Source organism: Cherax quadricarinatus, chromosome 14, assembly GCF_038502225.1.
Source record: "Cherax quadricarinatus isolate ZL_2023a chromosome 14, ASM3850222v1, whole genome shotgun sequence".
Classification (NCBI taxonomy): domain Eukaryota; kingdom Metazoa; phylum Arthropoda; class Malacostraca; order Decapoda; family Parastacidae; genus Cherax; species Cherax quadricarinatus.
The window spans coordinates 12,479,302-12,492,828 of NC_091305.1; the positions used below are offsets into that span (position 1 = coordinate 12,479,302).

The 13,527-nt window shown below is 44.4% G+C and overlaps 1 protein-coding gene across 3 annotated transcripts in view; it reads right to left on the reverse strand.

Annotated features, from left to right (window-relative positions):
* Positions 1–13,527, reverse strand: part of LOC128695390 (G-protein coupled receptor Mth2-like) — a 149,494-nt gene that overhangs the window by 66,060 nt on the left and 69,907 nt on the right. For all 3 annotated transcript variants that reach the window (XM_070084858.1, XM_070084860.1, XM_070084859.1), the window contains exon 6: positions 5,807–5,885. In XM_070084858.1, coding sequence (XP_069940959.1) covers positions 5,807–5,885 — 79 coding nt within the window. The remainder of the gene's footprint in view (positions 1–5,806; positions 5,886–13,527) is intronic.

Here is a 13,527-nt window from a genome sequence, read left to right on the forward strand (position 1 = left end):
GACACGTTCAGCAGATGGTGGAGTGATCTTACAAAACTGGCATTTTGTCCAGGATATTCTGGATATGACTTCAAAGACCAGTCTCTTGAAAGAGGGAGAGGATAATGCTGGGAAAGGGAAGGTGTGTGCCCTGGGATGGAATAAACGCTGGGGTCACATGACATCTTAAACCTGGAAAGTCTCCTCTAAGCACGTACAGTTTTTTGAAGGTTATCATTTTTCTTGGTGACTGGTTTATATTTGCACGTTTGATATATAGACTATTTTATTAATTCACACAGACATCAAACTTCATTCGTACGTACTGTCAAAAACTTATTTCCTATAAATAAATATTTCAGTAAAAAACTCAATAAAGTCAATGTTATAAGCCAGAGAGTAAGTTATGGTAGCGATCAATGATGACAATTGAAAATGATGACTGTAGAAAGGTTGACATTATTGCGACGCATGCCAAGACGCTATAAGGGCACTATATACCTGCACGGTGAGGCCAGGAAGCCAAGAAAGTCACAAATCGTGTATATAATACCCAGGTAGGAAGGACAAGAGGTGGGAAGCCCAGACAGCTGTTGCCAAGGTCGCCGCCATCACACAACTGTTGCCAAGTAACACCAACCACGGAACCTCATTCAAACATTTCTTAAAAAGAAACAAATGAACACAGAATACATGTACATCGAAAGATGTGCATCTGTGTGCATGTACAGTGTATACTTTAATCTCTGTCTTAGTGATTAAAGTATTCTTGAAGTGAAGTGACCAGGCGAGATGCATCTTCAATAACCATTGCGTAATCACTAGGCATTTATCCTAATACATCAACCAATAAAATCAGTATTTTCGTATTTAGTTTATTTACATACATTTTAAAAAGTATAGGCTAAATCCCTTTTATTTTTCAGTTATTCTTTTCTGAATACAAGCAGCATTACGAGGACAATGCTATTTAACGAGTATTTCTCCGTAAGTTATTTAAGAAGTCTTGACAATATTATGGATTATCATCATCTGAAGGAGAAACCAACAATGTTATCACCCCAAACGAGCCTCCAGCGATCACAATATTCTAACTCACATTTCTCAAAATCTCTCAGTGTTTAATCATTCTGTCAACCCATGCTAAGTATCATGGTTGGATTGCACAATGCATTAATCACATATAATGACGGGTGTGCTTTGACGTGTGATTTTTTTTTAGCAAGCTCTCAGTCGCAGTCAGAATTTACTACGATGCGACATGCTAGATCTTGGTAGAGTGCAGGCCAAACAGTTTATGAAATATAGCCAAGAAAATGCATTATGAGAGTCATGCAATACAGTGCAGTGTTTGTGATGCGCACAACATGCAGGTGCTAGGGTCAGCATGGTCGGCTCATAGATGAAAGATCCCAGGGTTGAATCCTGGGGTGGGCGAGACGTACTGTTAGATATTCACATCTACTGCCTCTATTCACCTAGCAGCAAATATCTATATTACAGTCTATTCACCTTGAAGCAACTATCTACATCTACTGTCTCTTTTCAATGCAGTAAATAGGTACCTAGGTGTTAGTGGGTCACTCCCTGGAGTGGAGGGATCGCTACAATTCATGCACAGTCCGATACAGCGAGAAAATTCCGAAACTCTTGTATATTAATTTTTCCTTGAAAATTATATATTTAAATATATCTTTTAAAGTTATATTACGGGGCCACGATTATTAAAAGAAGAGCCAAGCCAGTGGGGGGTCATTCATATTCTCTCTCTCCCTCTCTCTCTCTCTCTCTCTCTCTCTCTCTCTCTCTCTCTCTCTCTCTCTCTCTCTCTCTCTCTCTCCCCCCCTTTCCCTCTCTCTCCCTTTCTCTCTCTCTCCCTTTCTCTCTCTCTCTCTCTCTCCCTTTCCCTCTCTCTCTCTCCCCCTTTCCCTCTCTCTCTCTTTCCCTCTCTCTCTCTCTCTCCCCCCCCTTTCCCTCTCCCTCTCTCTCCCCCCCTTTCCCTCTATCTCTCTCCCCCCCTTTCCCTCTCTCCCCCTTTCCCTCTCTCCCTTTCCCTCTCTCTCCCCCTTTCCCTCTCTCTCTCTCTCTCTCTCTCTCTCCCTTTCCCCCTTTACCTCTCCCTCCCCCTTCCCCTCTCCCTCCCCCCTTTCCCTCTTTTTTTTTTTTTTTTACACAGGGTTTGACAAGGTTAAGGATCCCTAGCTTTATTGACAGCTATTTACAGGTTAAGGATTCCTAACTTTATTGGCAAGCTAAGAGCTGTTACCTACATCAGCTCATTTGAAAGCATTTTTATTGTTATGAGACATACAAGTAGGAAACAGGATGAAGTTGGAGCCATCTGTGGGCCAGCATTTTCATTTGATCAACTGACTATCTCGTTGACATCATTATGCTGTACGAATGTGTTCCATACTCTAGTCATCCTGGGTATGTATGATCTCAGATGGAGTGATGTTCTGGAGAAGGATACAGCCAGAGTGAAGTTGCTGCTTTCTGCCCGTCTTGTGGCATAAAAGCTTGTTTCACGCTGTCCTCGAAGTGGATCCAAGTGTGGTATTTTGACAATATTGGCCTTGTACATATCAGTAAGGCCACCCACATCCCTCCCATGTTGAAGGCTCTGCTGAAATGACAGATCTATCCAGGATGGGTCCAGGCGAGAGATGAGACGTCTTGCTCTGTTCTCTACTCTGTCAAGCAGTCGCAGATGAGAGGGGGGGGGGGCAGGCAAACCAAGAAAGTGGAGCATACTCAAGGTGCGAGCGTACTTGTGCCTCGTACAGGATCTTGCAACCCCTACTGTCAAGCAGATGGGAGATACGGCGAAGTGCTGTAAGCTTCCTGGCTGCCTTGTTTGCAAGATTTACAGCATGGTTCTTCATGGTTAGTTTGGAGTCAAATTTCACCCCAAGGATATCAACTTCTTCTCCAGGTGCCAACATCCTCCCATTCATCCTTACTACTGCACCAGCATTACCATCATGGTGCCTAGAGACGATCATCATTTGCGTTTTCTCAGGTGCAAATGTTACTTGCCATCTATTTCCCCAAGCTGATATAGCTCTCAGCTGGAGATTGATGTAGCTTAGAGCAGCTGGCATTTCTTCTCTTGGATAAGTGAATGTCAGTGTACAGTCGTCTGCATATGCACGTGATTCTGGGATGAGATGAAGAAGGTCGTTGAAGTAGACATTCCATAATGGACCCAGCACGCTTCCTTGTGGAACACTTGCCCCAATAGGATGTCTTGCTGATTCCGTTCCATTGAGAACTACACTTAGAGATCTACCATGAAGGTAATCACTGAGGAGACATAGCGTAGAGCCTGCAATTCCCAGTGCTTGAAGTTTTGCTAAGAGGCCCTGGTGCCACACCCGGTCGAAAGCGCCAGCAATGTCCAGTGCTACCACACAGCTGACTTTGGATTCATCTCTCTCTCTCTCCACCCCCTTTCCCTTTCCCTCTCCCTTTCCCTCTCTCTCTCCCTCCCTCTCTCTCTCTCTCTCTCTCTCCCCCTCTCTCTCCCTCCCTCTCTCCCTCCCTCTCTCTCTCTCTCCCCCTCCCTCTCCCTTCCTCCCTCCCTCCCTCTCCCTTCCTTCCTCCCTCCCTCCCTCTCCCTCCCTCCCTCTCCCTTCCTCCCTCCCTCTCCCTTCCTCCCTCCCTCTCCCTTCCTCCCTCCCTCTCCCTCCCTCCCTCCCTCTCCCTTCCTCCCTCCCTCCCTCTCCCTTCCTCCCTCCCTCCCTCTCCCTTCCTCCCTCCCTCTCCCTTCCTCCCTCCCTCCCTCTCCCTTCCTCCCTCCCTCCCTCTCCCTTCCTCCCTCCCTCCCTCCCTCTCCCTTCCTCCCTCCCTCCCTCTCCCTTCCTCCCTCCCTCCCTCTTCCTCCCTCCCTCTCCCTTCCTCCCTCCCTCTCCCTTCCTCCCTCCCTCCCTCTCTCTTCCTCCCTCCCTCCCTCACTCTTCCTCCCTCCCTCTCCCTTCCTCCCTCCCTCCCTCTCTCTTCCTCCCTCCCTCCCTCTTCCTCCCTCCCTCCCTCTCTCTCTCTTCCTCCCTCCCTCTCTCTCTCTTCCTCCCTCCCTCCCTCTCTCTTCCTCCCTCCCTCCCTCTCTCTTCCTCCCTCTCCCTCTCTCTTCCTCCCTCTCCCTCTCTCTTCCTCCCTCTCCCTTCCTCCCTCTCCCTCTCTCTTCCTCCCTCTCCCTCTCTCTTCCTCCCTCTCCCTTCCTCCCTCTCCCTTCCTCCCTCTCCCTTCCTCCCTCTCCCTTCCTCCCTCTCCCTTCCTCCCTCTCTCTTCCTCCCTCTCTCTTCCTCCCTCTCTCTTCCTCCCTCTCCCTCAGAAGCGAGGCGTCATTTTACCTTGTACAAGTGAATTTATTCGTGCTTTCTACTTTCGTAAACTAACCTCAGAATGCTCCAGCTATTAAAAAAAATCGGATTTCGTTCAATTGTTTGACGTGACGTCTGACTTTCATGCAAGAGGTCTGAGGGGCTAAGAAATGACGCTGTTGGTGATGGCACTGGAAGGGGGAGGGAGAGAGATGCTGTTAATTACTGTATATCTCTTATTAACAATATAAAGACTTCATAATTAGCTGATGCAGATATGTAAATAAAGGTAGGAACCCTTAATCTAACCTTGTAAAACCCTTGTGTAAAAGAGAGAGAGAGAGAGGGAGAGAGAGAGAGAGAGAGAGAGAGAGGTATTCTCCTTCCTGTACAAGTAGACAGGATCCACTGCAATAATAAGATGACTGCTCTTCCCTGGTGACCACTTTCAGAAAGCTGCCAGCCAGTAACCCATTAAAGAATGGCAACGTAGAAGACGCCTGTGGGACAAGTTTATCAGAGGCCATGAAACATTAGTATGCATGAGACAGTAAGCGCTCGCCACAATCTAGAAAAATTGGAATAAACGCCAAGGAAAATGAGCGATGAATGTTGAGAAGAAAGGGGGAGAAAAAAAAAAGATTAGGAGGCATATGAAGAGGCAGGAAAGCAAAGAAAAAAGAAGAGATTAAGATGTCATCTTCGGGATGTGAGAGGAAAAATAAATGTGAAATGGTATTAAACAAAACATAAAAAAAACTCATTTTTCCTCGTATTATCCATGGTATAGGAAAATGAGACGAGGAAAAACAAAGAAAGTAAATTTCCATTTTCTTTTAGTTACAGTCTTTTGTTTCAGCTACGATGATTGTGAGGAAGAGGTAGCGAAGGAGGTAATGAAAGCGAATAGCGAACGAACAAAGTTAGGTAGAAAAAAGAGAGCTAATTAAAAAATAACAGACTAGTCAATAAGTAAACAAATAAAACAAGGAATACAACAATGCTTAAAACAGGTGCTGGACACAGCGGTTTGTTAGGCATCATTTTCGTCAATAGCCAGGAATTTTCTTTGACCCGTTTTCCTAGTAATTTTTTCATCCCGGATTTTCCCTTTCCTTATAATTTTAGATTGTGTCCCAAGGAGTGAGTTTACTGGGCAGTGCGACTTACCCCATTATTATTATTATTCGAGTTATTATTTTTATTACTGAGGGAGGCGAGCCAGTGGCTTACCACCCACAATATTGATGAAAAGTCACGCTGTAACGTTTCCCTTTGTTAGAGTTTAATAACGTTATACCACAACTTGATAACACTATACAGAGCGAAATGTTGTCCTGATAAAAGCTTGTCCCGCAACTCTTCTATTCTTGGCTGTCTCAGTATACAAGTATCAATGTTTGCAAACTCAGTAGTCTTATCGTTGCCTTTGCAATCGATTATCACCTACTGTGCTTGCGATAAATCCTGCATGCTTGGTGGAAAACTGCAAGCGGGAGACTCACCAGACTGTTAGAAAGACGTTGAAGCAGATGACATTGAGCCAGAGGAAGGCGGACAGGTACCAGAAGTGCATCATCACAGCTGTGGGTACACCAGCATCATTAGTATTACACAGGTGCGATCAATCACTATGGTGTAGTGCACTAACTCTGTTACAGTTGCACACGCAGAGTGCACCAGAATTCTTAGAATTAAAATTAATGTATGGTCATTCAGTACAAGAGTGAGAGACACCATTATCATTAGAATCAGAAAGGTGGGAACGTCACTACAGCTGAGAATTAAGAAGGGAAAGTGAGACTGAAAGTGAAGAACATTTTGACATTTCTCAATATTTCATTGATATCTGCAATAATTTCAAGAATTTTTTCAGTTTTACAGGCAAGTGACCAATGAGTTAAAGATTATTTTCTCGTATTTCCAGATTATATTATTCACGAATAAGCGTTAAAACCTGTTGGGGCCATAGAGTGATGTGGAATGGGAAATAATCAGGTTTGATCCACAGAAGGAATGGGGAACTCCGGTTCCTTGGGACAAGATCCCTTTACTGGCATCAAGCATTTCCCCCACACACTATCGCGAAACTGACTCCCTCATGAACTAATCAAAGATCACCTGCCGAAGGTACTGAATAATATTACCAAACTCAAAATGCACGATTATTATTATTATTATTACTTTAATGACATATACAATAATGGTAAACTTGATGACTAAGACACTCATGAATACTTGAGTAGCTGTAATTTGAATGTGAGGTGGGGGTTTCTAGGAGATAAAGGTGGTGTAGTAATACACTTGAGTATGGCTGGTAGCACTTATATTTGCAGAGTCATGAGGGGAAGCCCAGCCTAGCCTTCTTGCCTGTAGGTCTATCCTGGAACAGAGAGAGGCAGGGCGACAGATGCTCACACGTGGCACCACGTGACGTCACACATGCTAGCTGCTGAGCCTAGCTGAGCAGGGAGCCTAAATGTATATACGAGTGATATCTACAATATACTACACAGGCATATATAGGGGGAATTCAGTAGCTATGCTGACAGCTCGGTCATGTTATGTATGGCATCTCGACATACCATACTCTACAGGCTGAACAGGCAGGTGGCTCTGGGCTGATTCTATACACTAGCAAAGACATATGTAACTTAGAACTAACCACAGAATTGGTAATGGGATATACTCGACTGAATGAATAACACAGGATGGATATTACTGTAACAGCTGGTAAATGTAATGGATGGTATCGTAATGCATTACGAATTATAGTAACAAATCACAGTACAATAAAAGATAGAAATGATCGATCGATCTGTATTCATGTATTCTACGGATTCTGAGGAAGAATATATATTTACAAAGGGGAAGTAATTAACAGCAAAGGCAGACCTGGTGTGTACGGGTCATCACTGCTAAATCTCAGAATTCGGAGGGAAAGTGAACAAACAAGTTAACAACTTCATTCAACTTGATCATCTAATTATACAGACTATGTACATTTAAACCCAACTCTGTGAGGGTAAGATTACATATGCAGAATGGTTATCATCTCTGGGAGGATCGAAGTCTTTTGCATGGCTAACGCATGCCTTGGTTGAGGGAGATCTGAATGAGTATCTACAAAAGATACTTGGGGGTTTCTCATTACTTGTGTACGCAAGGAATAACGACATTCAGGTTGATCACCTGAGTGTTAGAGGTAGAGGGTACAGAGTCAGGAGGATTGTCCGCGTCTGTCACATTAGTCTGGGTAGAAATATCGTCAACATCACATACTAACTTCATATGATCTAAATGCGATTCTTTATACCGACCTGTACTAATTTCTCTAACTTTATGCTTATTGCCATTGATATGTTTGACTACTCGATAAGGACCAGCAAACTTTTGATCGAGCTTAGGCATTGCAGAAGTTTTGTTGAGGTAGTGAGCATTACTCTCGAACTCACTTTAACCTTGGTCGGCTTAGCACGGCTATTAGTTACTCTTATAAATTCTGCTGTTGACTTACGGAGTGTTTCTCGGACTCCTGAAAACACTGAGCTAGACTGGTACAAATGGCTATGAAATCATCAAGGTTGTAAATGGGTTTCGGTGCGGAATATAACTCACAAGGCAAACGCTTGTTTGCACCGTAGATGAGTAAGACACTCAAGCAATACTTGAGTAACTAATTTGAAGACGTCTCTCCTGTCTGACTTTTTCAATTCAGTGTAAAGACCGAGCTGAAAAAAAAGCCATTGGATGGTGAAACGTCTTCATAATAGAGATATCCAATAAAATAATATAATCAGCAGAGCAAAAAAAAAATCCAAAGAATATATCTTGTCTCTAGAATGCATTCTGACTACCACATCTCAGCATTTAAACACTTCAGTACATCACGTACCATGACTCGTTGTTGCCTCCCTGTCAGGTATTCTCTGATCCATTGCAGTGCCTTTCCTGTTATGTGTGCCTGATCTAGCTTTTTCAGTAACCTCTTGTGAGGAACTGTGTCTAAGGCCTTTTTGCAGTCCAAAAAAATGCAGTCGATTTATTTCATTATATTGCATAACCGATCACAATACATCAGCATAGAGTCCTACTTAGAAAAATATTGGAAGTGCCTAATGTACTCATGTAAGAAGTGTCTGCGGTCTTCTTTGCCCTTCCCCAATCTTCATGACTTTGCATTTGGCAGGGTTAAACTCAAGGAGCCAGTTGCTGGACCAGGCTTGTAACCTGTCCAGGTCTCTTTGTAGTCCTGCCTGATCCTCATCCGATTTGATTCTTCTCATTAACTTCACATCATCTGCAAACAAGGACACTTCTGAGTCTATCCCTTCCGTTATGTCTTTCACTTATACCAAGAACAGCACAGGTCCTAGGACTGACCCCTGTGGAACCCCGCTTGTCACAAGCGCCCACTGACACCTCGTCACGTACCATGACTCGTTGTTGCCTCCCTGTCAGGTATTCTCTGATCCATTGCAGTGCCTTTCCTGTTATGTGTGCCTGATCTTCTAGCTTTTTCAGTAACCTCTTGTGAGGAACTGTGTCGAAGGCCTTTTTGCAGTACAAAAAAATGCAGTCGATCCACCCCTCTCTCTCTTGTCTTACTTCTGTCACCTTGTCATAAAACTCTAGTAGGTTTGTGACACAGGATTTTCCTTCCCTGAAACCATGCTGGTTGTCAATTATACACTTGTTTCTTTTCAGGTGCTCCACCACTCTCCTCCTGATGATCTTCTCCATGACCTTGCATACTATACACGTTAGTGATACAGGTCTGTAGTTTAGTGCCTCATGTCTGTCTCCCTTTTTAAAAATTGGGACTACATTTGCCATCTTCCATACCTCAGGGAGTTACCCAGTTTCAAATGATGTGTTGAAGATCTTTGTTAATGGCACACACAATATCTCTGCTCCCTCTTTAAGGACCCACGGAGAGATGTTGTCTGGTCCCACCGCCTTTGAGGTGTCAAGTTCGCATAGCAGCTTCTTCACTTCCTCCTTGGTTATATGTACCTCATCCAGCACTTGCTGGTGTACCCCCCTGTTCTGATTTCCTGGAGTCCTGCTGGTTTCCACTGTAAATACTTCTTTAAATCTCGTGTTGAGCTCCTGACATACCTCTCGGTCGTTGCTTGTGAATTCCCCATCACCCTTCCTCAGTCTGATTACCTGGTCCTTGACTGTTGTTTTCCTCCTGATGTGGCTGTACAACAGCTTCGGGTCAGTCTTGACTTTCGATGCTATGTCATTTTCATATTATCGCTGAGCCTCCCTTCTTATCTGTGCATATTCATTTCTGGCTCTTCGGCTAATCTCTTTATTTTCCTGAGTTCTCTGTCTTCTGTACCTTTTCCATTCTCTAGTACACCTAGTTTTTGCCTCCCTACACCTTTGGGTGAACCAAGGACTCGTTCTGTTCTTCCCATTATTTCTGTTTCCCTTGGGAACAAACCTCTCCTCTGCCTCCTTGCATTTTGTTGCCACATAGTCCATCATTTCTTGTACTGGTTTTCCTGTCAGTTCCCTCTCTCACTGAATGTTTTGAAGGAAGTTCCTCATGCCTGAGTAGTTCCCCCTTTTGTAGTTTGGTTTTTCCCACCCTATTCCTGCTACTCTCTCCACTTGGAGCTCAACTGTGTAGTCGAAGCACAGAACCACATGATCACTAGCTCCCAGGGGCCTTTCATACAAGATATCCTCGATGTCTGAACTACTCAAGGTGAATACAAGGTCCAGTCTTGCTGGTTCATCTTCTCCTCTCTCTCTGGTAGTGTCTCTAACATGTTGATGCATGAGGTTTTCCAGTACTACATCCATCATCTTGGCTCTCCATGTTTCGGAACCCCCATGTGTGTGTGTGTGTGTGTGTGTGTGTGTGTGTGTGTGTGGCGCTTACACACCTAACAGATTATAATACTACTAACACAACTCCAACAATATGTACTGTTTTGCCAGACACTCCCCAAAAATATATAAAAATCACAAACGTGACGCAAAGTAGCACACTGGTATATACACTGGTATGTTTAACAATGTGCCAACGAGCGAAATTATTGACCAACATAATCTCAGATCAGGAATCTGGTTGTGTGGTTTTCATAAGCACTGTGATGGTGAGTGTGCAGGCTAAAGTGCGGCTTTTCTTTTGGGATAATGTTTGTACAAGATGTGTACACGTCTCAGTGCATATACATTACTTATGGTATTAAAGTATCCTTGACTGGCGGTGTACACGAGACGTACAACCTGAATGGTTCTCGTGCTTAAGATAGAAGTTAAACGGCTAAAAGCGACACCGAGGACGTCCTGACCCTCTAGAGCAGGAGTTCCCAACCTGGTGGAGCACTCACCCCCCGAGGTTGGGTGCACGCATCCCCAGGTTGGATGCATGCACCCCCAGGGGGTGCGTACATCCAACCTGGGAGTGCAACAAAGAGTCCTAATGAAAAGCACAATTCCGTTTATTTTACCAAAAACTTTTCTAATTGCTCAATTTATATTTGCATTTTATGCACTGAATTAAAAGCTTACTTTCTGAGTTCAATTTGTTCACTCGCAGTACTGCATTTGGTTCATTTTGTGATTCAAAAATTAGAAATTTGAATTCTTCATCTTCAAATGTGATATTACTTTTGTAGGTGTTGCAACATTATTCAGACATTTCCTAGGGGTTGCGGGGCATAAAAGGGGTTGGGAACCCCTGTACTAGACAACCATGGGGGATCCAGGTCCTCAGGGGAGAGTCGTCTCACCACCCGAAAATTATCCCTAGAAGTGACTATCTAAATCATTACTAAATGTGCAGTTTCCCCCACACTGGACCAAACACGGTCATTTTTGGCTCTTATTCCAGCAATTGCCACACGTATATACCTGTTTCTCAACGTTTGCGTTGAAGACTTCCAGAAAAAAAATCGCACATAAAGCTTTAACCGAGACGTAAGTCACAGCAACAGAATCCCATAAACTACTAAAGGAGACTGTAATTGGAAACAACAGCGGGTGTCAGCGCTAACAAGTGTGACCTTTTGTGTTGGTAGTGTATGATTATTTACAATAGCTTTGTCCAGTGTGAGGTAGGTAGGTAGGTAGGTAGGTAGGTAGGTAGGGTGAATGGGTAGAGAGGTGCCTGTCAGTATGATCAGGTAGGGAGTAGGATGGGTCAGGAGGCAGGAACGGCGTGAGTATTGATGCAGGAACGGCGTAAGGAGGCAGGAACGGCGAGTCAGGAGGGAGGAACGGCGTAGGTAGGCAACAAGAGGAAGGTGGGCCCAGGTCATGGCCTGGCGGCCTGTGTTGCATGGGTAATGAGGTGTGGGTATTTGAAGGGGTAGAGGGAAGGGGGTTATGAAGGGAGGGGCTTGTGGAGGAAGAGGGGGTTGTATGAGGCAGGGTGTGGCGTGTGTACCGCAGGTAAAAGGGGGGTGGGAAAATATGGAACGGTCACCTCTGCAGGGGTGCACATGAAGGAGGCAAGGCGTCAGAGACGAAGTTTGGTAAGGAGGAGAAAGCTGATAGTGGGAAGGAAGGCTGTGGTGGTGGGAGGGAAGGCTGGTGGTGGGAGGGAAGACTGGTGGTGGGAGAGAAGACTGGTGGTGGGAGGGAAGACTGGTGGCGGGAGGGAAGACTGGTGGTGGGAGGGAAGACTGGTGGTGGGAGGGAAGACTGGTGGTGGGAGGGAAGACTGGTGGTGGGAGGGAAGACTGGTGGTGGGAGAGAAGACTGGTGGTGGGAGAGAAGACTGGTGGTGGGAGGGAAGGCTGGTGGTGGGAGGGAAGACTGGTGGTGGGAAGGAAGACTGGTGGTGGGAGGGAAGACTGGTGGCGGCAGGGAAGACTGGTGGCGGGAGAGAAGGCTGGTGGCGGCAGGGAAGGCTGACAGTGGGAGGGAAGGCTGACAGTGGGAGGGAAGGCTGACAGTGGGAGGGAAGGCTGACAGTGGGAGGGGAGCTACAACAGTATGGAACAGAAGAGTACAATAAGGGACGGCAAGGTAAAGGGACCTTATATTAAGAACTAGAAATATCGACGATGTAAAAATGCTTCAAAGGAAAATAATTACACCGTCATGAAATATAACTTTCTACAGCAACTTTTCTTTGACCTCTTGATGTATTTATCTAATAATATAAACAAGAAAAAACAGTAGTTATGCAATCAATGTAGCAAAACAATATAATATAGAAGGAACACTGTAGCAGGCCTACTGGCCCATGCGAGGCAGGTCCAAGTTGCCTACCGGCCAATGCCATTGACGCAACCTAGTCAGGTCCAGGTCATATCCACTTAAGGAAGGAGCACGGCATCAGACCTACTAGCACAAGCTAGTCAGGTCCAACTCACACCCACCCAGTCATGTATTTATCTAACTTATTTTTAAAACTACGCAACGTTTTAGCTTCTATGACGGTACTCTGAAGTTTGTTCCACTCATCCACAACTCTACTACCAAACCAGTGCTTTCATAAAAACGGGTATTAAGTCTGAAGTAACACAGTCTGTTTGGATAGAATTTTCAGAGGGGCATGAAAAACTGATTTTAGGAGTAATGTACTGTCCCCCAAACTTAGATAGGGACCAAGGGAGACTACTATGGGAGGAAACTGTTAAGGCCATAAGGCACGATAATGTAGTAATTCTAGGAGACTTTAACTTTAGTCATATTGATTGGAATTTCTTGACTGGGAATTTAGAATCATACGACTTCTTAGAAGTAGTTCAGGATTGTTTTTTGAAGCAGTTTGTGACAGAACCTACAAGGGGAAATAACCTGCTTGACTTAGTTATGGCAAACAATGAATCCCTTGTTAATAATTTAGAAATTTCAGAGGAACTGGGTGCTAGCGACCACAAATCAATTACATTTAGCATTGAATGGAAGTACGATAGTAGCGATAACTCAGTAACAGTCCCAGATTTTCGCTTAGCAGATTACGATGGGCTTAGAGAACACTTATCATCTGTTGACTGGGGTAACGAAGTGAGCTATCAATATGACAGTTTTCTGAACACTATACATGCTGCTCAAAGAACGTTTATCCCATTTAAAGAAATTAGATCAAATAGAAATGACTCAAAATGGATGAATAATAGGCTCAAATATCTACTAGGGCATAAGAAAGGAATTTATAGGCGTATCAAAAGAGGTAAGGGTCATCTTATGAATCAGTATATTGACATTAAGAGGGACATTAAAAAGGGGATAAGAAAAGCTAAAAGGGACT